The sequence below is a fragment of the Oncorhynchus masou genome, chromosome 31, assembly GCF_036934945.1.
Source record: "Oncorhynchus masou masou isolate Uvic2021 chromosome 31, UVic_Omas_1.1, whole genome shotgun sequence".
Taxonomy (NCBI): domain Eukaryota; kingdom Metazoa; phylum Chordata; class Actinopteri; order Salmoniformes; family Salmonidae; genus Oncorhynchus; species Oncorhynchus masou.
In genome coordinates, this window is record NC_088242.1 from 83,146,285 (window position 1) to 83,172,574 (window position 26,290).

General features: G+C 43.3%; 3 protein-coding genes across 4 annotated transcripts; 2 read left to right on the forward strand and 1 right to left on the reverse strand.

Annotated features, from left to right (window-relative positions):
* The first annotated feature begins 434 nt into the window (after nucleotides 1-434).
* On the forward strand, nucleotides 435-2,251 carry larp6b (La ribonucleoprotein 6, translational regulator b). Its single transcript, XM_064953013.1, has 3 exons — nucleotides 435-550; nucleotides 793-1,009; nucleotides 1,135-2,251. Exons 1-3 carry the CDS (start codon nucleotides 435-437, stop codon nucleotides 2,245-2,247), a joined length of 1,446 nt encoding a protein of 481 aa, XP_064809085.1. The 3' UTR covers nucleotides 2,248-2,251.
* A 523-nt stretch (nucleotides 2,252-2,774) lies between these two features.
* On the reverse strand, nucleotides 2,775-5,277 carry LOC135524577 (vimentin-type intermediate filament-associated coiled-coil protein-like). 2 transcript variants are annotated; one of them, XM_064952241.1, is made up of 3 exons: nucleotides 4,931-5,277; nucleotides 4,624-4,795; nucleotides 2,775-4,506 (listed from the first exon to the last, which is right to left on the reverse strand). In XM_064952241.1, exons 1-3 carry the CDS (start codon nucleotides 4,965-4,967, stop codon nucleotides 4,152-4,154), a joined length of 564 nt encoding a protein of 187 aa, XP_064808313.1. In that variant the 5' UTR covers nucleotides 4,968-5,277; the 3' UTR covers nucleotides 2,775-4,151. The 2 variants fall into 2 exon arrangements, with proteins under 2 accessions (XP_064808313.1, XP_064808314.1); XM_064952242.1 differs by having other exon boundaries at nucleotides 4,624-5,277.
* Nucleotides 5,278-5,507: 230 nt separating this feature from the next.
* Nucleotides 5,508-7,666, forward strand: LOC135525307 (NADH dehydrogenase [ubiquinone] 1 alpha subcomplex subunit 11-like). The gene is made up of 4 exons (XM_064953014.1): nucleotides 5,508-5,628; nucleotides 6,055-6,147; nucleotides 6,980-7,102; nucleotides 7,477-7,666. The coding sequence occupies exons 1-4, from the start codon at nucleotides 5,550-5,552 to the stop codon at nucleotides 7,587-7,589; spliced, it is 408 nt and encodes a 135-aa protein (XP_064809086.1). The 5' UTR covers nucleotides 5,508-5,549; the 3' UTR covers nucleotides 7,590-7,666.
* Nucleotides 7,667-26,290: the final 18,624 nt, after the last annotated feature.

The window sequence follows — 26,290 nt, forward strand, 5'->3', positions numbered from 1 at the left end:
AAGTACGGTGAACAACATTTATATGAAGATTCGATTTAGGCCTGAATGTGTGGCCTTCAAAAACAAGGGAAAACTGCTCACACAACGGTATAAGCAATGGTAGTGTAGAATACCAAATGTAAACACCTGATTTTCCTTGATTGCATACATCAAACATGTCATTATCCAATGGTCAAGTTCTCTCAATTGTGACGTAAGGGACACCAGAAATGAGAATTTCTAAAAATATTCCATGTCAACATGTGCGGTGGAGACTGGGGAAACGTCGGGCAAAGAGGATATCAGGTAGGCTAATTTAAAGTGAATACTTTTGCATTGTAACTTCAGGTAATGGTTACAATATAAAGTAAACTACAAACATGTGCAACACACATACATGTAGGCTACAAATCATCTGAGTTTATCGATATAAAAATTCGTTTCAGTCTCACAACATGTCTTCACCAACTGCAGACGTCTTCCGATGTGGCTTGCAAATGTATCAGCTGTCCCCAGATTCAAAGCGGCTTGGGTCATACACAGAGGACAGAACATATGATAGTTTGGATGGGTAAGAGCCCGTATTACAGATTACTGTAATATCTGATCATCAATTTAAATGTGTCGTGTTTTAAAATGAATTGTTCAGACTTCCAGGGACCAGATTGGTCATTACAAAAACATGATCAGAAATATAGGCTGTAATGTTCTTGTTCAAGTGGAGCATGTGCATTCACCTCAATTGAGGTTTATTCAATGTCAAAAAACACAATGTTTATCAACTTTTGAATGTTGATATCAATGGTTCTGCAGAAGTTCCACAGAGTTGACTGATGTGTTTGAAGAAGAGGACTGTATACAGGATGAAGGCTGGAGTACCCCTGTTGCAGACCTGAAACAGAAAATTGCAGCTCGGCTAGAAAACTATCTTACCAATGAGAGCCTGTCTGAAGATGCCTTTTTACTGAAACATGTTCAGAGGAACAAGAAGGGCTACGTCAGTGTGAAGTTACTAACTTCATTCAAAAAGGTAGGATTTATAGATTACTTTGTTATTGAATACTATCCTGTTCTCTGCTTTGGCCTGCACTGACATGTCTTTTGATAACAAGTATAACCTTTGAAAATTACTAACCTAAACATTCTGTGTCGTAGATCAGGGAGCTCACACGTGACTGGCGAACCACTCTGGCTGCGGCTCGCACCACACAGCAGCTGGAAGTCAACGAGGAGGGAACCAAGGTGCGACGGAGGGACCCAGTGCCTGACTGGCTACTGTGTGTCCCCACCAGCAAGCTGCTGCTGGCCTGGAACTTCCTGGGAGGAGAGGACAACGATGAGGAGAGCATAGCACCGGGGGTGGAGCAGCAGAGCCTGATGGAGACAGCCATGAGACTATTTGGCTGCCACGGCACCATCACGTCCCTCCGCATCCTGCGCCCAGGGAAGGAGATCCCTGCCGAGCTCAAGAGGTATGCAAAGAAACACATGGAGCTGGGGCGTAAGGTGTGTGCCGTGGTGGAGTATGAGTACCTGGAGGGGGCACGGCGGGCCTATGAGGCCCTGCAGGCTGAGGAGCAGCTACAGGGGAACAGGGCTGTACATGTGGTACTCCTAGGCAGTAGGGGCACCAGGAAGCCAAGGGGCAGCCAGGACCGCACAGAGGAAGAGTCTGAGGACGGCATCGAGAGTGTGTGCTCGAGGAAGCCCAACCGCAAGGGCAGACGCTACCCGGGCTACTCCCTGGAGGACTCTGCCCTTTACAGCTCATCTGAGTCTGACTTCGCCCCTGCCTCGCCCAGGCCCAACCGCAGGGTCACACGACCTCAAGCTCTGTATGGCAGCCCCTTGGCCATCCCCCGGGTGTCCTCCTTCCGCTCAGACCCCTACAAGAACCCAGTTTGTAGCCCTGTGGGGAGCCCCCTCCTGCCCCGCAAGCTGTTCCCCAGTGGCCACACTCCGTCCCCGCTGGCCGCTCCAGAGATCAGCAGCAGCCCTGTATCCAGTGGCAATGGAAGCTTTGGCAGCAGGAGCAAGTGCTCCGGGGACTATTCCCAGGAAAGTTTGGGCTTTGTGGGGAGCCCCTGGGTCCAGCGTAGGAAGACTGCTGCCCAGACATTTTTTCCTGACAAAGGTGGGCCCCTCTCTCCTGGCCTGCCCAAGAGGCCACTGGGCGTGGTGGATGTGCTGCGCCAGCCGCTTGGCCCTGATGGCACTAAAGGCTTCTACAACTGCATTGGCAGGGGGAAGCTGGTAGTGCAGCAATGATAAAGCCTGGCCAAAATTACCTCTGCCCAAAGCAAGGAATGATTTGATCTTAATGTAACTGCCATATAGTGTCCACAATTACTTTTGATTGTCTCAATGTTTATCTAAATTAAATGGGGGGTGGGCATGTTGGTCAAACTTATGAAGATGTTATTTTGTATTGATTAATAAAGATTAATGTACTTTCAACAGTTGTTATTTCCCTTTATGCCCAGTATGGACTAAAATTATTTCGACTATGCAGTGATATCTCAGTACATTACTATTCTGGGGTGAAACATGGTTTCATTCCTGCCTCAACTGCTAAAGACATGCATATACGGTTCTGAACTTCCCTAGCATAACTTCTAATGTATGCGTCACCACCAGGATAATGTTCTCAATGTTCAAGTCCCACAGGGGCAATGGCCACCATAGTCTGTCAGGCACCATTCCCTGTGCCTGCATGTCTTCTAGTGGGGTATGTTCTACAAAGATAGTATTGTTTTTTTGTTCTCTCACACTGCCAAGTTATTTTTCCAAGTAAATGGTGTATGAATAATTTATTAATGTAGAAGACTGCCCTGTTAAAGCATTCCTCATTGAACAGAAATACCTATTCTCATTTCTTCATTGACTATGACCGTAACATGAACATAGTGAGCAACACACATTTTACAGTTCGGAGGCAATATGCAACTGTCTCCATGCTAAAGGTACAGTGATCAAACGGAACAGTTTAAGCAGCACAATCATGCAGTTGCACTGAAAGAAAAAGCAAACTTTTAGCCACCTGATGATTTAAGCCAACACTATTGCTTCTAATGATTACGCAAAACCATACAATATAAAAAGAGTACAAGGCATGGCTGTGATGTCAAACTACATTTGTAGATTTAATACAAAGTTCAATCAGGAAGGCTGATCTGAATGCTTGTTTAAACAATTCACTTTGTATTCTATGCCCGTAGAATAGAAAAACAGCATAGCATCTTGTTTCATCTCTTCCCATTAGCCAAGTGCGGAATGCCATTCACCTATTTACCTTATAGCCTATAAGCGTGGCACAATAATGCACATTCCTCACGCTTACCACCTTTCTCTCAACCAATGGGTCTAAATCTTGGGATGTATTTGTCAATTTACCCTTGCTCTTATACTTGGATGTTTTTCAGCAACAGTTTGACAACCATCCACCACCTATAATAACCCTGAAGGCCATCAAAGGAACTTTCCTTCCATTATGAAAAAAATAACCACTTTGATTCTGACCCTACTGAAATGTGACATCTTATGTAGCAGCTAATGTTGCATAGACTTGCTTCACTGAAGCAAATATTGATGCCAGTAAGAGGCTACTGTATGTCTTATATTCACCATTAAATGTGTAATGTTTACAAGGGAGTAACTACAATCCCTGAAAAAAAAAACTTTAAACTGAATTGTCACAAAAAATATTAAAAAGTATACACTACATATACAAAGCATGGGATGGATTGGAACCTAGCCTTGCAGGTGCTGCAGATGTACTTTCTGAACTTTGACCAGCTGAACACTGACCATAGAGGTCCTGTTTACACTATTTCCAAATATTTGATATTACAGTATAAAAATATAGCAGTTAAAACAGTAACAGACAATCAGATGTCTATACATTTCACATCTGGTTAAGACATGGAATCAAGGCAGATTAGTTTCTCTCCATTTGGTTACATCAAAGGCTTCATAACGTGTCAAGCAGTTCCCCCACATTCATGTAAGATGTTAAGTTGTAAGTAATCTGCTTAACATACAGAACTACTTGAACAAAAAAAAATAACGACATGCATGATGTTTTGAAATTACTCATGCCTCTACTTCAAGTACTATCCTCTTCTAGAACCTTTTCACCTCTAACCTATGTAACTCTTCTCAGGGGCCTTTTACTATACCGTTGTTCCAAACACTATCTCATCCAGCTCCTGGTCATCCATGTAATCCTCACTGAGGGAGAAGTCTTTGTGGTTAGAGATGCGGTTGGGACTGCAGTTTGACTCCCCGTCTGTGAGGGACGTATTGGCAGTGGGTTCACCCATCCCCACAACTGGCCCAAGTCTTTCTGCCTCAGCCATATGGGACAGCATACTGTCTAGTAAAGGCCTGCTCTTGCAGATGTTGTCCAGGAGCTGGCAGCGATGTTGCAACTGTCCTATCATTGCATCCTTCTCCTTGACCATGTTCTGAAACCTCTGAATGGTCTCTTCTGACTTGCACAGCTTCTCGTGGAGGTAGTGAATCTCTCTAGAGAAAAGAAATGAGACATGATTGATAACCTTTTACATATTAAATAACAATGGTTGGGGATATTAAACGGGAGCTTTGGTATTGCCCCGAAGAGACAAGACCTCAATCACTTACTTATCCTTGGCCTCGGCGATCTCCTGGGTAGCAGCCCTCAGTTGCTCGTCCTTCCTGATGAGACTCTCTGCTTGCTCCCTCACGGTGTTCTCTGCTGCCTCGAGCCACTGTTCCAGCTCTGCTACCCGCCTGTGCACAGCGACCAGGTGTGCGTTCGCCTCCCGAATTTGGACTGGTGATGGCGAGGACATGTCACATGAGGAATATGTTACGAACTAAAGTCAAGTTACAATAGCACACCGTAGAAGATTGATTAACGATCAAATAAGAGAGCAATGAATGATCACTTGAAATCTCGTGAACAAACATTTCACCGGAGGGCTGGTGTTTACTCTTCCTGCCATGCCTGCACCCTCTTCAGCGTTTGTTCCTCGTTAAAGAACTGAACCAAAAAATATTGTTCCGTGTCCAGAAAAAAAGTATTGATTATGTTATGCTAACCAGCTACCGCTACCGACACGTCATCCTCTAGATTCTAAGCTCCAAAACTCATAAGAAATGCATCAATATATAATTTAATTGATTCATTACGAACAACATGCCTCGAGCTATATACTCGGTCGTTATCTGCACTGTTTAGAAATTAAAAAAAAAAAAAAGCTGGATAACTTGAATGAACTTTGAAACTGATTCTCTTTGTAACCTGTGGATTAAACTCCGCCCCGGAAACAGTAGTGTTGACAGTTTTACATACAATGTAGAAAAGTTGTCAGTGTGTTATGTTGTTTTATATGTAGCTAATAACACATTTAAAAAGTAATTGTATTTTAAACTTTTTTTTAAGTAAACAGAATACGTTTCACAAGTTGTTTGTTTAGCTAATACATGTTTATCAATAAAGTTTTCCGATATTTCAAGTGTCGTCTTCTTTCCCGCCCATCTCGCGATATTTCCTCAATGTCTGTGTCCTTCATGTTAAATCCAAAATGGGTTATTGGGATCTGCAAGAGGGGAAAGATTGTATCGAGAAAACATGGATCACCACTAAATTGGGCACAGCTCTAGGTATCTAAATCTAACATAAAGAAATACATTGTGGACATTAGCTAGCTGGAGGTAAAGAATAGTAAAGTAACACTAGACCCCATAACCGGTTAACATTAGCTAGCTGCCGAGCTAACTTGCCATAGCATAGTTAACTGTCATTCTAACTAACTAGTGATAGCTTACTGTACTAGTAAGCAATGTGTTGTTTTCAACAAATGTAACGTCAGCTAACGTTGTTCGGTTAGCTAGTTGTTTAGCCAGCAGTTGCTGTCGGGCAGTACAGCTAAGGCAGTAAATGATGTTTACCAGTTAGCTAGCAAGCTAATCATAGCTAACATTCTTGTGACTTTGAAAGACAAAATTACTTGTCAAGTAGGTAGCTAGCTAGTTAACCCAATGCACAGTAATCTAACAGCCTATTTTTTATTTTTTTTTTACACACAGGGTTGGTGGGTTCAGCCTATCACATTGTGGCATTCCAGCCTGATTCCGCAATCCAAGCTGTTCAGAGAGCCACAAATGGCACAGTAACCATGGGTATGCATGTCTCTAATCTCATACACTGATAATAATCACCTGGCTTGCTGCCATGAAGGTATCCAATCTTACATTTAAATACCTAGCTACACCTAGACCAGTAGCCAACAGTGTTCAGGCTAGAATGTTATCTCAGATCAGTACACTACATTTGTCAAGAAGATTTAGTCCAAGGGCCGTATCCACAAAGCATCTGTTGGACTGCTGATCTAGGGTCTGTCCGTATAATGCAAAACTGATCCTCGATCAGCATTCAGCTTTGTGGATATGGGCCCAGGTCACAATGCTGAAATTTACCTAATAAACACAGTCTCTACAGTTGCCTCGTTTGAGTGATGGTGAAAGTGTCTGTTTGATCCTAGTGTTTCAATGGTGATCAGATTTGTTTTTTGGGGGGGGGGGCGTGATCAGATGCTTGTCATAAGGAGTTGTAAACAAACACAGTTAAGGTCATTATACCTAAAGCGAACATTGCTATTAGCTGCATGGAGTTGCATTGCGAGAGATCCCATGCAGCCTTGTTTACACATTAGAACAGTGGAATGTGAGATGTAATTTACACCTCGATTAGGCTGATAGAAATCCTCATTATTTAATGATTTTCAATTTGAGAGTCATTACATTTTATATAGCCTACACTTTCTTGTTCTGAACGGGACAGGTGTGGCTTTGTGAAAATGATCAAGTGCAGCTGCTCACCGATTTGACAGCTCCAACGCAGTTACACTACCAAAATATCAGTTATGCGGGTGTCAACTATCGCTGGTTAGGTCTAATGCTTGATCTGATTGAATCCAGGCCTTAAAACCAATTATCTTTCCTTTCATGACAGCTGCCTTGGGGGCGATCTTTGGAATGACCACTTGTCTAGCTGCACAGGCCCGGGATGCTCCTGATGATCCGGTGAACTATTTCCTCGGAGGCTGTGCATCAGGAGTCTTTCTTGGAGCTCGTAGTGAGTAGTCTATATTAAATAGTATGCTGAAGATTTGGGTTACATGCAGTAGGAGCAAATGGGAACAAACGTTTTGAAACGGATAAATAAAATTAGCATTCTTATTGGATAAGTTTGGGTGGAACCTCCTCCGTTTCAAAGCATTTTCTTCCATGGTTTAATTATAAAAAGAGGTATTTTCCCTTCTGCCCTTGTTAACATCCCACATAGTTACCATCATATTGCTGTCATCTATCAAGCGCTATAAGAACTTTGTAAGGCAGTGAACGTCTTCTCATTGCCAGATGATGTTTGCTTGAGATACAGAGGGGCATCAGAGATTATCCTCTTTCTTTTCCACTAATAACATGTAATTTTTTCTTTATGATACACAGCTCACAGTGCAATGACAGGCACGACGGCATGTATTGGGCTGGGGACACTGGCCATGTTCACTAAGGTGGGCAAGATGGAGGGCTGGAGATTATCTGGACCACCCAGGATGTAAACAGCCCAAGGGGGAGACTATATATTGATATGTATATTGTATATTAAATATTCCTTGAATAAACTTGTGTAAAAGAGTGTCTATGACAGTCTGTATCCTGCACCTCCCTGCTTTAGCCACATGGTGGAAACATTGGCTATCTTCCCAGACAATTTGCACCAATCAACAGCAATTGAAGATCGTGTGTGTGTCAACTTAAACAGTGGTGTAAAGTACTTAAGTAAAAAATACTTTAATGTACTACTTAAGTTTTTAAAATATATATCTGTACTTAATAATTTATAGTTTTGACAACATTTACTCCACTACATTCCAAAATAAAATAATGTACTTTTTCCATACATTTTTCCTGATTTAAAGTACTCATTACATTTTGGGAGATTAATGGTCCAATTCACTCACTTATCAAGAGAACATCCCTGGTCAACCCTACATGCTTCGTTTGTCAATGATGTTGGAGTGTGTTCCTGGCTATCAGTACATTTAGAAATACAAACAAAATTGGGATGTCTGGTTTGCTTAATATAAGTAATGTGAAATTATTTATACTTTTACTTTTGATACTTGAGTATACTTGACTAGAACCCAAACAATTGATCATATTACTCCAGTGCTAGCCTCTACACTGGCTTCCTGTTAAGGCAAGGGCTGATTTCAAGGTTTTACTGCTAACCTACAAAGCATTACATGAGCTTGCTCCTACCTATCTTTCCGATTTGGTCCTGCCGTACATACCTACACATGCGCTACGGACGCAAGCCTCCTAACTCCCTAGAATTTCTAAACAAACAGCTGGAGGCAGGGCTTTCTCCTATAGAGCTCCATTTTTATGGAATGGTCTGCCTACACATGTGAGAGACGCAGACCCAGTCTCAATCTTTAAGTCTTTATTGAAGACTCATCTCTTCACTAGGTCCTTGCTGTCTCTGCCTGGCCGGTTCCCCTCTCTCCACTGGGATTCTTTACCTCTAACCCAATTACAGGGGCTGAGTCACTGGCTTACTGGTGCTCTTCCATGCGGTCCCTAGGAGGGGTCCGTCATTTGAGTGGGTTGAGTCATTGACGTGATCTTCCTGTCTGGGTTGGTGCCCCCCTTGGGTTGTGTCGTGGCGGAGATCTTAGTGGGATATACTTGGCCTTGTCTCAGAATGGTAAATTGGTGGTTGAAGATATCCCTCTAGTGGTGTGGGGGCTGTGCTTTGGCAAAGTGGGTGGGGTTATATCCTGCCTGTTTGGCCCTGTCCGGGTGTATCATTGGATGGAGCCACAGTGTCTCCTGACCCCTCCTGTCTCAGCCTTCAGTATTTATGATGCAGTAGTTTGTGTCGGGGGCTAGGGTCTGTTATATCTGGAGTATTTATCCTGTCTTATCTGGTGTCTTGTGTGAATTTAAGTATGCTCTCTCCTTCAACAGTCTTGATATGTTTGTCAAAATAGAGATCAGTGTCCAGAGTCACACCGAGGTCCTTCACAGTTTTTTTTTTAGAAGACTGTACAACCATCAAGATTAATTGTCAGATTCAACAGAAGATATCTTTGTTTCTTGGGACCTAGAACAAGCATCTCTGTTTTGTCTTGAGTTTAAAAGTAGAACGTTTTTAACCATCCACTTCCTTATATCTGAAACACAGGTTTCCTGCGAGGGCAATTTTGGGGCTTCACCATGTTTCATTGAAATGTACAGCTGTGTGTCATCCGCATAGCAGTGAAAGTTAACATTATGTTTTCGAATGACATCCCCAAGAGGTAAAATATATAGTGAAAACAACAGTGGACCTAAAACGGAACCTTGAGGAACACCAAAATATACAGTTTGTCAGAGGACAAACCATTCACAGAGACAAACTGATATCTTTCCGACAGATAGCATCTAAACCAAGCCAGAACTTGTCCGTGCAGACCAATTTGGGTTTCCAATCTCTCCAAAAGAATGGAGAGATTGTATCAAATGGTATCAAAAGCAGCACTAAGGTCTAGGAGCACAAGAACAGATGCAGAGCCTCGGTCTGACACCATTAAAAGGTAATTTACCACCTTCACAAGTGTAGTCTCAGTGCTATGATGCTGCGCAACAGCTTTTTCTAAAACATTTGAGAGGAATGGGAAATTCGATATTGGCCGATAGTTTTTTTACATTGGTCAAGGTTTGGCTTTTTCAAGACAGGCTTTATTACTGCCACTTTTAGTGAGTTTGGTACACATCCAGTGGATAGAGAGTCATTTACTATGTTCAACATAGGAGGGATAAGCACAGGAAGCAGCTCTTTCAGTAGTTTAGTTGGAATAGGGTCCAGAATGCAGCTTGAAGTTTTAGATTCCATTATTATTTTCATCATTGTGTCAAGAGATACAGTGGGGCAAAATGTATTTAGTCAGCCACCAATTGTGCAAGTTCTCCCTCTTAAAAAGATGAGAGAGGCCTGTAATTTTCATCCTAGGTACACTTCAACTATGACAGACAAAACGAGAAGAAAAAATCCAGAAAATCACATTGTAGGATTTTTTATGAATTTATTTACAAATTATGGTGGAAAATAAGTATTTGGTCACCTACAAACAAGCAAGATTTCTGGCTCTCACAGACCTGTAACTTCTTCTTTAAGAGACTCGTCTGCCCTCCACTCGTTACCTGTATTAATGGCACCTGTTTGAACTTGTTATCAGTATAAAAGACACCTGTCCGCAATCTCAAACAGTCACACTCCAAACTCCTCTATGGCCAAGACCAAAGAGCTTGCTTCAGAGCTCTGGTATTTTTTGTATACCAGGGTGCTAGTTTCTTATGACATTTCTTTTTAGTTATTAGGGGTGCAACTTCATCTAGGGTACTGTGCAAGGTTAAATTGAGTTCCTCAGTTCGGTGGTTAACTGATTTTTGTCCTCTGACGTCCTTGGGTAGGCAGAGGTAGTCTGGACGGGCATCAAGGAATCTTTGGGTTGTCTGAGAATTTGTAGCACGACTTTTGATGCTCCTTGGTTGGGGTCTGACCAGATTACTTGTTTCGATTGCAAACATAATAAAATGGTGGTCCGATAGTCCAGGATTTTGAGGAAAAACATTAAGATCCACAACATTTATTCCGTGGGACAAAACTAGGTCCAGAGAATGACTGTGGCAGTGAGTAGGTCCGGAGACATGTTGGACAAAACCCACTGAGCCGATGATGGCTCCGAAAGCCTTTTGGAGTGGGTCTGTGGACATTTCCATGTGAATATTAAAGACACCAAAAATGTTAATATTATCTGCTATGACTACAAGATCTGATAGGAATTCAGGGAACTCAGTGAGGAACGCTGTATATGGCCATGGAGGCCTGTAATCAATAGCTATGAAAAGTGATTGAGTAGGCTGCATAGATTTCTAGAAGCTCAAAAGACGAAATTGTCGGGGGTTTTTTGTAACTTGAAATTTGCTTTCGTAAATATTAGCAACACCTCCGCCTTTGCGTGATGAGGGGGGGATAAGGTCACTAGGGTAACCAGGAGGTGAGGCCTCATTTAACACAGTAAATTAATTTGGTTTAAGCCATGTTTTAGTCAGGCCAAACACATCAAGATTATGATCAGTGATTAGTTCATTGACTATAACTGTGAGGTATCACAATCTCTTTCAATAATGGCAGGAATAGAGGAGGTCTTTATTCTAGTGAGATTACTAAAGCGAACACCGCCATGTTTAGTTTTGCCCAACCTAGGTAGAGGCACAGACACGGTCTCAATGGGGATAGCTGAGCTGACTACACTGACTGTGCTAGTGGCAGACTCCACTAAGCTGGCAGGCTGGCTAACAGCCTGCTGCCTGGCCTGCACTCTATTTCATTGTGGAGCTAGAGGAGCCCTGTCTATGTTTGTAGATAAAATGAGAGCACCTCTCCAGCTAGGATGGAGTCTGTCACTCCTCAACAGGCCAGGCTTGGTTCTGTTCATGGGTGAGTCCCAGAAAGAGGGACAATTATCTACAAATTCTATCTTTTGGGAGGGGCAGAAAACTGTTTTCAACCAGCGATTGAGTTGTGAGACTCTGCTGTAGAGCTCATCACTCCCCCTAACTGGGAGGGGGCCAGAGACAATTATTCGATGCCGACATCTTTCTCGCTGATTTACATGTGGTCGCTGTGGATGGACTCTGCAGCACCAAACCTGCGGAACATCCCCGCTGTCAGGGCGTAGACGATGGTCTCTGCCTCCTGGTCAGGCAGAGCATAGGCCTCGGACCATTTTGTGAAAAAGTCCATTGCCGTGAGCACCCAGCGGTTTCCACTGTCTGTGGTGGGGAACGGCCCAACTACATCCACTCCCACCCTCTCCATGGGAGCCCCCACTGGGAACTGTTGGAGATGAGCATGAGAGCGGCCTGGTGGGCCCTTTCTCACTGTGCAGTTGTCACAGCGGTGACAAAAGTCCTCCACATCCCTCTTGTGCTGCCCCCAGTAAAAGCCCTGACGGAGGCGGCGGAGTATTTTTGTGACCTCAAAGTGTCCAGTCCACACCCCCCCCATGAGTACTCTGGAGCACAGCCTCCCGCAATGCTTTTTAAGCTCCATTCGAAGGCAGAGCATCATATCAATGCTATGTAAGCTTGGAATCAGCATAAAAGGGCTATTATCAGCAACTCTTCAATGTTAGATGTCATAAATGAGGACTGGAAAAAGAAAGTGGAGGAAAACTGTACTTTCATTAAAACAAATGTGCTCCTATTAACTGCCACTCAAAATGTAGCGCAGAGAGGTCATCGAGAGTCTGATGACTCTAACAACAAGGGTAATTTTTTGACAATCTGAGTTCCTCTGTCCGGTGTCTGTGTTCTTTTACCCATCTTAATCTTTTATTTTTATTGGCCAGTCTGAGAAATTGCTTTTTCTTTGCAACTCTGCCTATAAGGCCAGCATCCTGGAGTCACCTCTTCACTGTTGAAGTTGAGACTAGTGTTTTGCGGGTTCTATTTAATGAAGCTGCCAGTTAAGGACTTGTGAGGGGTCTGATTCTCAAACTAGACACTCTAATGTACTTGTCCTCTTGCCTAGTTGTGCACTGGGGTCACCCACTCCTCTTTCTATTCTGGTTACAGCCAGTTTGCGCTGTTCTGTGGGTAGTACAGGGAGTAGTACAGAGCATTGAACGAGATCTTCAGTTTCTTGGCAATTTCTCGCATGGAATAGCCTTCATTCCTCAGAACAAGAATAGTCTGACGAGTTTCAGAAGAAAGTTCTTTGTTTCTGACCATTGTGAGCCTGTAATCAAACTCATAAATGCTGATGCTCCAGATACTCAACTAGTTTAAAGAAGGTCAGTTTTAATGCTTCTTTAATCAGAACAGCAGTTTTCAGCTGTGCTAACATAATTGTAAAAGATTTTCTAATGATCAATTAGCCTTTTATAATGATAAATTTGGATTAGCTAGCACAATGCGCTATTGGAACACAGGAGTGAAGGTTGCTGATAATGGGCCTCTGTACACCTATGTACAGTTGAAGTCGGAAGTTTACATACACCTTAACCAAATACATTTAAACTCAGTTTTTCACAAGTACTGACATTTAATCCTAGTAAAAATTCCCTGTCTTAGGTCAGTTAGGATCACCACTTTATTTTAAGAATGTGAAATGTCAGAATAATAGTAGAGATAATGATTTATTTCAGCTTTTATTTCTTTCATCACATTCCCAGTTCGTCAAAAGTTTACATACACTCAATTAGTATTTGGTAGCATTTAAAATGTTTAACCTCTTGAAACTCTGGGGGCGCTATTTCATTTTTGGATGAAAAACGTTCCCGTTTTAAACAAGATATTTTTTTCACAAAAAGATGCTCGACTATGCATATAATTGATAGCTTTGGAAAGAAAAACACTCTGAAGTTTTCAGAACTGCAAAGCTATTGTCTGTGAGTGCCCCAGAACAGGAGCTACAGGCAAAACCAAGATGAAACTGCAACCAGGAAATGAGCAGGATTTTTGAGGCTCTGTTTTCCATTGTCTCCTTATATGGCTGTGAATGCGACAGGAATGAGCCTGCCCTATCTATCGTTTCCCCAAGGTGTCTGCAGCATTGTGACGTATTTGTAGGCATATCATTGGAAGATTGACCATAAGAGACTACATTTGCCAGGTGTCCGCCCGGTGTCCTCCGTCGAAATTGGTGCGCCATTTTCAGCTGCTGGTATTTTTCCATGGGATTCTGAGACGAAAGCAGGCTTCCACGAACGGCATATCAATGAAGAGATATGTGAAAAAACACCTTGAGGATTGATTCTAAACAACGTTTGCCATGTTTCGGTCGATATTATGGAGTTAATTTGGAAAAAGTTTGACGTTTTGGTGACTGAATTGGTTTGTAGGCCTCACTCGCACACACTTTTTCAGTTCTGCCCAAAATTTTTCTATAGGATTGAGGTCAGGGCTTTGTGATGGCCACTCCAATACCTTGACTTTGTTGTCCTTAAGCCATTTTGCCACAACTTTGTAAGTATGCTTGGGTTCATTGTCCATTTGGAAGACCCATTTGTGAACAAGCTTTTACTTCCTGACTGATGTCTTGAAATGTTGCTTCAATATATCCACATACTTTTCCTTTTTCATGATGCCATCTATTTTGTGCACCAGACCCTCCTGCAGCAAAGCAACCCCATAACATGACGCTGCCTCCCCTGTGCTTCACGGTTGGGATGGTGTTCGTTGGCTTGCAAGCCTCCCCCTTTTTCCTCCAAACATAACGATGGTCATTATGGCCAAACAGTTCTCTTTTTGTTTCATCAAAACAGAGGACATTTCTCCAAGAAGAATGATCTTTGTCCCCATGTGCAGTTGCAATCCATAGTGTGTCTTTTCTATGGCGGTTTTGGAGCAGTGACTTATTCCTTGCTGAGCGGGCTTTCAGTTTATGTCGATATAGGATTCGTTTTACTGTGGATATAGATACTTTTGTACCTGTTTCCTCCAGCATTTTCACAAGGATCCTTTGCTGTTGTTCTGGGATTGATTTGACCTTTTCGCACCAAAGTACGTTTATCTCTAGGAGACAGAATGCATCTCCTTCCTGAGAGGTATGATGGCTGCATGGTCCCATGGTGTTTCTACTTGCGTACTATTGTTTGTACAGATGAACGTAGTACCTTCAGGCGTTTGGAAATTGCTCCAAAGGATGAACCAGACTTGCGGAGGTCTACAATTTTTTTTCTGAGGTCTTGGCTGATTTCTTTTGATTTACCCATGTTTTCAAGCAAAGAGGCACTGAGTTTGAAGGTAGGCCTTAGAATACATCTATAGGTACACCTCCAATTGTCTCAAATGATTACAATTAGCCTATCAGAAGCTTCTAAAGACATGACATCATTTTCTGGCATTTCCAAGTTTTTTAAAGGCACAATCAACGTAGTGTATGTAAACTTCTGACCCACTGGAATTGTGATACAGTGAATTATAAGTGAAATAATCTGTCTGTAAACAATTGTTGGAAAACTTACTTGTGCCATGCACAAAGTAGATGTCCTCACCGAGTTGTCAAAACTATAGTTTGTTAACAAGAAATTTGTGGAGTGGTTGAAAAATTTGTTTTAATGACTCCAACCTAAGTGTTTGTAAACTTCCGACTTCAACTGTATCTAAATGACATACATTACCAGTCAAAATTTTGGACACACCTAATCATTCCAGGGTTTGTCTTTATTTTTTAAACTATTTTCTACATTGTAGAATAATAGTCGGTAGAGCATGGCGCTTGCAACGCCAAGCGTCGTGGGTTTGATTCCCGCTGGGGCCACCCATATGTAAAAGTAGTGGCCCCAGCCGACTTGTAAGTCGCTTTGGACAAAAGCGTCTGCTAAATGGGATATATTATTATTATAATAGTGAAGACATCAAAACTATGAAATAACACATATGGAATCATGTAGTAACCAAAACTGTGTTAACCAAATCAAAATATATCCTTTGCCTTGATGACAGCTTTGAACACTCTTGGCATTCTTTCAACCGGCTACACCTGGAATGCTTTTCCAGCAGTCTTGAAGGAGTTCCTGTCACACCCTGATTGGTTTCACCTGTCTTTGTGATTGTCTCCACCCCCTCTAGGTGTCGCCCATCTTACCCATTATCCCCTGTGCATTTATACCTGTGTTCTCTGTTTGTCTGTTGCCAGTTTGTCTTGTCTTGTCAGGTCTTACCAGCGTGCTTTCCCGTCTTCCTGTTTTCTCAAGTTTCTGTTTCCTAGTTTCCCAGGTTCTGACCATTCTGCCTGCCCTGACCCCGAGCCTGCCTGCCGTTCTGTACCTTACTGACTCTGCCCAGGATTACGGACCTCTGCCTGCCCTTGACCTGTCTTTTGCATGCCATCTGTTTGGGCAATATACATCTGTGATTCTAGCTGTCTGCATCTGGGTTCGATACATTGCTGGAGCAATTCTGCGGATTACCTACAAGGCATCAAGCCACACCAGTAATTCCCCAGACTCTCAGCAATCCTGCTACCAGCTGCGATTCTTCCCAGCCTACCCCAGTGTCCCTAGAACCCCGCTTACCTTGTCCGGAGCATTATGCTGGAGATTCTGGAACCTGCTGGGAATTTCTCTCCCAGTGCTCCCTCGTCTTTGAGCTGCAGCCTTCTTGGTTGCCCTCAGACCATTCGAAGATAGCGCACATCATAACGCTGATGTCTCGGGGGGCACTCGCTTGGGCTATGGTGGTGTGAGAGCAACAGTCTGCCGTCTGCCTCAGTCTGGAGGGGATTGTGGCGGAAGTACGGAAGGTGTTCGAGTTTCCGTTGTCCTGGAGAGAGGCTGCTCGTAAACTGCTCCAGCTATGCCAAGACTCCCGTAGTGTGGCAGACTACGCGGTGGATTTTAGCACGTTGGGGACTGAGAGTGCCTGGAACCCGGAAGCATTGTTCGACATGTTCAAGGATTACCAGAGGTGATCAAAGATGAGCTCACAGCCCAGGAGCTGCCATAGACCTCGACTCCCTTATAGCCTTGACCATCCGGATCGATGGGCGGCTACGAGAACGAAGGAGGGAGAGGGAATCTGCCCCCTGATGCCCTCGCTCGCCCTCGATAACCCACCTCACCTCCGAGGAATCCGGAAAACCCGAAGGCATTTCCGAAATAATCCGATCTCCCCCGAGTACTTACGGGAATCGTCGAGGGTGGTCGCCTCGCCTCCTCCAGAGCCCAAGCTACTGGGAAGGGCTCGATTGTCTCCGGATGAATGTTTACGCAGACTGAACACCAGGAGCTGTCTGTATTGCGGGACTACAGGACATTATATTTCCACCTCTCCATTAAAAAGACCAGGCTCATCAGTAGGTACGAGCACTCTGGTGAGCCATATGGGGATTTTCCAATTTCCCATTACTCGTACCCCTCTCCATGCCACCCTGTTATGGGGTGACCAGGCCAAATCACTCTGGGTGCTCATTGACTCTGGGGTTAATGAGAGATTTATCGATACTACCTTTGTGTCGGAGCTTGGTATCTCCACTCAGCCCCTCTCCATTCCCATGGAAGTCAGAGCACTGGATGGGCGCTCTATTGGCAGAGTCATCCGCAATACGATTCCTGTCGACCTACGAGTATCAGGAAATGCAGTTCCTGCTCATCAAATCTCCCCATGTACCTGTGGTTTTGGGATATTCAGGGCTCCAGAAGCACAATCCCCTGATCGACTGGTCTACTAGCGCTATTGTGAGTTGGAGCCCGTTCTGCCAGGCTCATTGTCTCAAGCGAAGTACATGGACCTCCGGGAGGTCTTCAACAAGACCCACGTTACTTCTTCTCACCATCTGCATCAACTCTATGACTGTTCAATTGACATTCTCCCAGGCACTACACCCCCTCGGGGGTGGCTTTACTCCTGTCGGGTCTGGAGACCAAGGCTACGGAGGAGTACATTGAGTACTCGCTCTTTGCAGGGAGTATTCGTCCATCTGCCTCCTCTGCCGGCGCAGGGTTATTCGCTGTGGAGAAGGACAAAATCCTGCGCCCGTGTATCAACTACAGGCCTTAATGACATCACGGTAAAAAAACATTACCCTCTACCACTCATCTCCTCTTCTTTCGAACCTCTTTAGAGAGCGACCATCTGCTCTAAGTTGGACCTTCGGAACGCCTACAATCTGGTTCGGGTACGGGAAGGAGATGAGTGGACGACTGCCTTTAATTCAGCTAGCAGGCACTATGAGTACTTAGTTATGCCATTCGGGCTGACTAAAGCTCTCGCTGTGTTCCAGGCCCTGGTCAATGATGTGCTCCGGGACATGCTGAACCGATTCGTGTTTGTCTACTTTGACGACATCCTGGACTTTTCCTGGTTAGCGCAAGCACACATCCTCCACGTCCGACAAGTCCTTCAGGGTCTCCTGGAGAACCAGCTTTTCGTTACAGCAGAGAAGTGTAAGTTCCATCACTACACCATCTCCTTCCTTGGATATGTCATCACTGCAGGACAGATGGATCCAGATAAGGTAAGAGCAGTGGTGGATTGGCCTCAACCCACATCCAGAGTGCAGCTGCAACATTTCCTGGGGTTTGCTAACTTCTACCGCCGCTTCATCCGAGGCTACAGCATTCTGGCTTCCCCCCTCGCAGCACTCATCTCTCCCAAGGTTACCTTCATGTGGTCTCCAGCAGATGACCAGGCGTTCTCAGACCTCAAATGTTGGTTCACTAAAGCCTCCATCTTAGTCCATCCGGCCCCGTCCCGTCAGTTTGTGGTGGAGGTCGACACCTCGGATGTGCTGAGCACTTGTTGGCTGCTGGAGGTCGATGCCTCGGATGTGCTGAGCACTTGTTGGCTTTCCTTCACTCTGAGGTCCAACTCATCCCACACCATCTCAATTGGGTTGTGGTGGCCAGGTCATCTGATGCAGCACTCCATCACTCTCCTTCTTTGTCAAATAGCCTTTACACAGTCTGGAACTGTGTTCTGGGTCATTATCCTGTTGAAAAACAAATGATAGTCTCACTAAGCACAAACCAGATGGGATGGCGTATTGCTGCAGAATGCTGTGGTAGCTATGCTGGTCAAGTGTGCCTTGAATTCTAAATATATCACATACAGCGTCACCAGCAAAGCACCCCCACACCATCACATCTCCTCCTCCTCCATACTCTGTGTCTCACGAAGACAGAGCGGTTGGAACCAAAAATCTCGAATTTGCACTCATCCGACCAAAGGACAGATTTCCACTGGTCTAATGTCCATTGCTCATGTTTCTTGGCCCAAGCAAGTCTCTTCTTCTTATTGGTGTCCTTTAGTAGTGGTTTCTTTGCAGCAATTCGACAATGAAGACCTGATTCATGCAGTCTCCTCTGAACAGTTGATGTTGCGATGTGTCCTCTGCAGCAGAGGTAACTATGTCTTCCTTTCATGTGGCGGTACGCATGAGAGCCAGTTTCATTATAGCACTTGATGGTTTTTGCAACTGCGTTCGAAGAAACTTTCAAAATTCTTGACCTTTTCCAGATTGACTGACCTTCATGTCTTAAAGTAATAATTGACTGTCATTTCTCTTGGCATATTTGAGCTGTTCTTGCTATAATATGGACTTGGTATTTTACTAAATAGGGTTATCTTCTGTATATCAACCCTACCTTGTCACAACACAACTGATTGGCTCAAACGCATTGAGGAAAGAAATTTCACAATTATTTTTATTTAAAAAAAATGCATTCATGAAGGTGTTTGAGAGAACGCCAAGAGTGTGCAAAGCTGTCATCAAGGCAAAGAGTGGCTACTTTGAAGAATCTAAAATCTAAAATATATTTTGATTTGTTTAACAATTTTATGGTTATTACATGATTCCTTATATGTTATTTCATAGTTTTGATGTCCTCACTATTATTCTACAATGTAGAAAATAGTAAAAATAAAGAAAACCACCGAAACAGCCCTGACTGGTGCAACAAACACAGAGACAGGAACAATCACCCACAGACACACAGTGAAACCCAGGCTACCTAAATATGGTTCCCAATCAGAGACAATGACTAACACCTGCCTCTGATTGAGAACCATATCAGGCCAGACATAGAAATAGACAAACAAGACATCCAACATAGAATGCCCACTCAGATCACACCCTGACCAACCAAAACATAGAAACATACAAATAAACTATGGTCAGGGTGTGACAGTGTGTCCAAACATTTGAATGTTACTGTAAGTATTCACACCTCTAAGTCAATACTTTGTAGAAGCACCTTTGGCAGTGATTACAGCTGGAAGTTTAAGACATTTGCACATTATTATTTCAAAAGCATTGTTGCCAAAAAGTTCAATTTTGGTTTCATCTGACCAGAGCACCTTCTTCCACATGTTTGGTGTGTCTCCCAGGTGGCTTGTGGCAAACCTTAAACAACACTTTTTATGGATATCTTTAAGAAATGGCTTTCTTCTTGCCACTCTTCCATAAAGGCCAGATTTGTGCAATATACGACTGATTGTTGTCCTATGGACAGAGTCTCCCACCTCAGCTGTAGATCTCTGCAGTTCATCCAGAGTGATCATGGGCCTCTTGGCTGCCTCTCTGATCAGTCTTCTCCTTAAATGAGCTGAAAGTTTAGAGGGACGGCCAGGTCTTGGTAGATTTGCAATGGTCTGATACTCCTTCCATTTCAATATTATCGCTTGCACAGTGCTCCTTGGGATGTTTAAAGCTTGGGAAATCTTTTTGTATCCAAATCCGGCTCTAAACTTCTTCACAACAGTATCTCGGACCTTTCTGCTGTGTTCCTTGTTCTTCATGATGCTCTCTGCGCTTTTAACGGATCTCTGAGACTATCACAGTGCAGGTGCATTTATATGGAGACTTGATTACACACAGGTGGATTGTATTTATCATCATTAGTCATTTAGGTCAACATTGGATCATTCAGAGATCCTCACTGAACTTCTGGAGAGAGTTTGCTGCACTGAAAGTAAAGGGGCTGAATAGTTTTGCACGCCCAATTTTTCAGTTTTTGATTTGTTAAAAAAGTTTGAAATATCCAATAAATGTTGTTCCACTTCATGATTGTGTTCCACTTCATGATTGTGTCCCACTTGTTGTTGATTCTTCACAAAAAAATACAGTGTTATATCTTTATGTTTGAAGCCTGAAATGTGGCAAAAGGTTGCAAAGTTCAAGGGGGCCGAATACTTTCGCAAGGCACTGTATGCTTGAAAATATGGAGAGTGGTATTCAGTAATGTGTTGTATTGGATTTGCCCCAAACATAACACTTTGTATTCAGGTCAAAAAGTTACTTGCTTTGCCACATTTTTTGCAATATTACTTTGGTGCCTACATGCAAACAGGATGTATGAAATTCACTGTTCGACTGAGGGACTTTACAGATAATTGTATGAATGGGATACAGAGATGAGGCGGTCGTGCAAAGCTGTCATCTAGGCAAAGATAATCTCAAATTTAAGAATCTCAAATATAAAATATATTTTGATTTGTGTGAACTCTTTTTTGGTTACTACATGATGCCATGTGTGTTATTTCATAGTTTTGATGTGTTCGCTATTATTCAACAATGTATGAAATGTTACGTTACAGCCATATTCTAAATGTTACGTTACAGCCATATTCTATAATTGATTAAATTGTTGTTTTCCCTTCATCAATCTACACACAATACCCCATATGGGACAGTAGTGGAGAAGGTGGAAAGTTTTAAGTTCCTCGGCTTACACATCACGGAAACCTGAAATGGTACACCCACACAGACAGCGTGTTGAAGAAGGCGCAATAGCGCCTCCTCAACCTCAGGAGGCTGATGAAATTTGGCTTGTCACCAAAAATACTCACAAACTTTTACAGATGCACAACCGAGAGCATCCTGTCGGGCTCCGCCCACAACTGTAAAGGTCTCCAGAGGGTAGTGAGGTCTGCACAACACATCACCGGGGGCAAACTACCTGCCCTCCAGGACAACTACACCACCCGATATCACAGGAAGGCCAAAAAGATCATCAAGGACAACATCCACCCGAGCCACTGCCTGTTCACCCCGCTATCATCCAGAAGGCGAGGTCGGTACAGGTCCATCAAAACTGGGACCGAGAGACTGAAAAACAGCTTCTATCTCAAGTCCATCAGACTGTTAAACAGCCATCACTAACATTGAGTGGCTGCTGCCAGCATACTGACTCATCTCTAGCCACTTTAATAATAAAAATGTGTATGTAATAAATGTATAACTAGCCACTTTACACAATGCCACTTTATATAATGTTTACATACCCTACATTACTCATCTCATATGTATATACTGTACTCTATACCATCTACTGCATCTTGCCTATGCTGTTCGGCCATCGCTCATCCATATATTTTTATGTGCATATTCTTATTCATTCCTTTACACTTTTGTGTATAAGGTAGTTGTTGTGAAATTGTTAGATTACTTGTTAGATATTACTGCGTGGTCTGAACTAGAAGCACAAGCATTTCACTACACTCTCATTAACATCTGCTAACCATGTGTATGTGACAAATAACATTTGATTTGATTTAATGACAAAACCAAAACACGTTTTCAGAAATGTTTGCAAATGTATTAAAAATAAACACCTGAAATATCACATTTGCAAAAGGTATTCAGACCCTTTATTCAGGACTTTGTTAAAGCCCCTTTGGCAGTGATTACAGCATAGAGTCTTCTTGGGTATGACTCTTCAAGCTTGGCGCACCTTATTATTTGGGGAGTTTTTCCCATTTTTCTCTGCAGAGCCTTTCAAGCTCTGTCAAGTTGGATGGGGAGCGTTGCTGCACGTTGCTCTGGCTGAGCCACTCAAGGGCATTCAGAGACTTGTCCCGAAGCCACTCCTGCATTGTTTTGGCTGTGTGCTTAGGGTTGTTGTCCTGTTGGAAGGTGAAACTTCGCCCCAGTCTGAGGTCTTGGGCGCACTGGAGCAGGTTTTCATCAAGGATTTCTCTGTACTTTGCTCCGTTCATCTTTCCCAAGATCCTGAATAGTCTCCCAGTCCCTGCCGCTGAAAAACATCCCCACAGCATGATGCTGCCACCACCATGCTTAACCATAGGAATGGTGCCGTTTTTCTCCAGACGTGACGCTTGACATTCAGTTCAATCTTGATTTCATCAGAACAGAGAATCTTGTCTCTCATGGTCCTAGAGTCTTAAGGTGCCTTTAGGCAAACTCGAAGTGGGCTGTCATGTGCTTTTTCTTGTGTAGTGGCTTCTGCCTGGCCACTCTACCATAAAGGCCTGATTGGTGGAGTGCTGCAGAGATGGTTGTCCTTCTGAAAGGTTCTCCCAACTGCACAGAGGAATTCTAGATCTCTGTCTGAGGGACCATCGGGTTCTTGGTCACCTCCCTGACCAAGGCCCTTCTCCCCGATTGCTCAGTTTGGCTGGGCGACCAGCTCTAGGAAGAGTCTTGGTGGTTCCAAACTTCTTCCATTGAAGAATGGTGGAGGCCACTGTGTTCTTGGGGACCTTCAATACTGGAGACATTTTTGGTACCCTTCCCCAGATCTGTGCCTCCAAGAACACTACGGACAATTCCTTGGACCTCACGACTTGGTTTTTTCCCTAGAGGCGAAAGAAACACACACCTATTTAGGCGAGGTGCTGGCTAGCAGATTGGAACACTTAAAAAATAAACAAGAGCCACACACTCTTGGAGCTCAGATGCAAAAAAATAAGTTTACAACGTTTCGACAGACAATCTGTCTTCATCAGGGTATAATGACAAACACTGCGGGATGACTTGTTTATATAGTGTCAAAAGATGTAATCATGGCAGGGTGTGGCCTGATATCATTGGTTAATTCTCATATATTAAAATAGCATGCAAAAACATAAATGGATAGCGTACGATCATAGATACAATTTGGCTACATAAACCTATAAACATTTACAATAGTAAAATCACAATAATCACAACATTTATAAGTGCCATTGCTTTGAGCACAGCCATTACATTTGTATTTTCCATCCAGTAGGGGCGCAAATACACGTTGTGCATGGATATCTTGAGGTGGTAAATCAGTTTGCCAATTGATCTCTGAGGTTTCTGCCCCGTGAGAATACTATGGAGAAAAGGTCAGAAAACACATTACCGATACTGTCATTGGATCTTAGAATGTGCCAATGTTTGTGAACGATTCCCTTAATTTGTTCAGAGCACTTAGAATAGCGGGTAGTTAGAACGCAAGAATGCTTATTTTTGCAAGACTGACCTTGAAAAAGTTCATGTCTCATTTTGTTTAGAATTTTCTCAATGGCAGTATTAATCTGACCATTTTTGTACCCTCTCTCCTTGAATTTTATTTGCGTCTCAACCATATTTCTGTCGAAATCTGATTGTTCTTTGGTTTTTGCTCTGACATGCACTGTCACACACACAGGTGTGTGCTTTTCCAAATCATGTCCAATCAATTGAATTTACCACAGGTCGACTCCAATCAAGTTGTAGAAACATCTCAAGGATGATCAATGGAAACAGGATACACCTGAGCTCAATTTCGAGTCTAATAGCAAGGGTCGGATACTTTTGTAAATAAGGTATTTAAAGTTTTTTTTATATATACATTTGCGAAAATTCCTAAAAAACAGTTTTTGCTTTGTCATTATGGGTTATTGTGTGTAGATTGCAGATGATTTTTATTTATTTAATCAATTTTACAGTAAGGCTGTAACGTAACAAAATTTGGAGAAAGTCATGGGGCCTAAATATTTTCCGAAGGCACTGTATATGCTTGGTTTTAGTAGTGTCACAGACATTGCACTTTCTACTCCACTTTGCTTTTATAGAATTTCATATTTCTTTTTGGTTTCTCTCAAAACGCTCCCCTGGTTTATTAATTCAGCAGGGTTTTGAGGGACAGCATAAGTCTTTGTCCTTTTCAGTATGTTTACCCCTGCACTTACGCCTGTAGCTTCTGACTGTTGATACTGTATATATACAGTTCTTGTCAGAGAATCCCATCAGGATTGACAAAGTAGCGTGTGTGAGTCAGGATGGAATGTGAACTTCCAAATCCTGCCATTCCCAGTCTGTGAGTCAACTGTGACTCAGAGGTAAACCCTCACCACTCAATAGGTCCGCCCTACACCCCCTCATACCTGGGAACTGTTTAAATACATTGCGATGCTTCAACCGTTTTCCACCTCCTCTTAAGTTATCACTGGTCTGACTTGGCTGAGATGGTGTAATCTATGCAGTGGGATCCTTGCCGCTACACTTAGCCAACTGAGTGAGCTTGATCAGTGATTACTCCAAGGAAAGTATTCACACAGGGCTCAGTTGGTAGCTTAGTATTATGCTGGACCTTTCTTTCCATCCATCACTGCTTGGTACTCAACTTCCTGTGACAGTCCCTGGAGAGGATCCCTGTGATATATGCCCTTTTTTATAATTTGCCACAAACATTTTCATTATTAACACAATGCAATCATAAGTGCAAAAAATGTATGCCTTCAATGTTTACATATTTGGGTAGCCTAATTATTTAGAGCGATGTGAAGTGCTTTTCATCTTGCCTGTTAAGATTCACCTTGATTGTTCAGCGCTGGGACAGAGCTTAATAATATAATATGCCATTTAGCAGACACTTTTATCCAAAGTGACTTACAGTCATGCGTGCATACAATTTATTTATGGGTGGTCCCGGAAATCAAACCCACTACCCTGGCATTATACGCGCCATGCTCTACCAACTGAGCTACAAAGGACCCCTTGATGATCTGCATTATTTATAAGGCAGGTTTTTCCGTCAGTGGTTGAACCAGGCTGAGCATTCAGTCAGCGGTGAGCTGGCTACGGCTGTGGGATGGTGTGGTGGAGGGAGGGTAGCAGAGGGACTTTACAGGGGATCAAGCCCTTTCAGAATGCCCAATTACACCTCACTTGTTTGGCAGCCATTTTCCTAGCTTTGAGGAAAAACTAAAGCCATGCACATCAGTATTGGCATGTTGGAGAAGGCCTTCATGGTGTTAAAACATTATTGATGTATCATGCAAATAAAAGCGTATCCCTCCAAAATGCATTTACAGGCGAATACTATAAATATTATGGTTCAGTACATAAACACGGTAAATGAGATGCGAAAATACAGCTGCATCTTGTTGGTTTCCTGAGGTAACCGCATGACATGAAAGACATCAAGGAGATAGTATGTGTGTGTAACAGACAGACAGACAGACAGACAGACAGACAGACAGACAGACAGACAGACAGACAGACAGACAGAGAGATGGAGGGAGAGATGGAGGGAGAGAGAGAGGGAGAGAGAGAGATGGAGGGAGGGAGGGGGAGAGATATGGAGGGAGAGAGAGAGAGAGAGAGAGAGGGAGAGAGAGAGATGGAGGGAGGAAGGGGGAGAGAGAGAGAATGGAGGGAGAGAGATGGAGAGAGAGAGAGAAGGTATGGAGGGAGAGAGAGGGAGAGAGAGAGATGGAGGGAGGGAGGGAGGGGGAGAGAGAGATATGGAGGGAGAGAGAGAGAGAGAGATGGAGAGAGAGGGAGAGAGAAGGTATGGAGGGAGTGAGAGAGAGAGAGATATGGAGGGAGAGAGAGAGAGAGAGAGATGGAGATAGAGAGGAGAGAGAGAGATAGAGAGAGAGAGAGAGAGAGAGAGAGAGAGAGAGATGGAGAGAGAGAGAGAGAGAGAGAGAGAGATGGAGAGAGAGAGAGAGAGAGAGAGAGAGATTGAGAGAGAGAGAGAGAGAGAGATGGAGAGAGGAGAGAGAGAGA

Bases quoted from the DNA above. Each gene is read 5' to 3' on its own strand.
- larp6b (XM_064953013.1), top strand. From the start codon at position 435: ATGTCTTCACCAACTGCAGACGTCTTCCGATGTGGCTTGCAAATGTAT. The intron at 551-792 runs GTAAGAGCCCGT...ATGGTTCTGCAG, and splicing joins ACATATGATAGTTTGGATGG to AAGTTCCACAGAGTTGACTG. The intron at 1,010-1,134 runs GTAGGATTTATA...TCTGTGTCGTAG, and splicing joins TACTAACTTCATTCAAAAAG to ATCAGGGAGCTCACACGTGA.
- LOC135524577 (XM_064952241.1), bottom strand. From the start codon at position 4,967: ATGGCAGGAAGAGTAAACACCAGCCCTCCGGTGAAAT. The intron at 4,796-4,930 runs GTTTGTTCACGA...CGCCATCACCAG, and splicing joins CACCAGCCCTCCGGTGAAAT to TCCAAATTCGGGAGGCGAAC. The intron at 4,507-4,623 runs GTAAGTGATTGA...TCTTTTCTCTAG, and splicing joins ATCGCCGAGGCCAAGGATAA to AGAGATTCACTACCTCCACG.
- LOC135525307 (XM_064953014.1), top strand. From the start codon at position 5,550: ATGGGTTATTGGGATCTGCAAGAGGGGAAAGATTGTATCGAGAAAACA. The intron at 5,629-6,054 runs GTATCTAAATCT...TTTTACACACAG, and splicing joins TAAATTGGGCACAGCTCTAG to GGTTGGTGGGTTCAGCCTAT. The intron at 7,103-7,476 runs GTGAGTAGTCTA...TATGATACACAG, and splicing joins AGTCTTTCTTGGAGCTCGTA to CTCACAGTGCAATGACAGGC.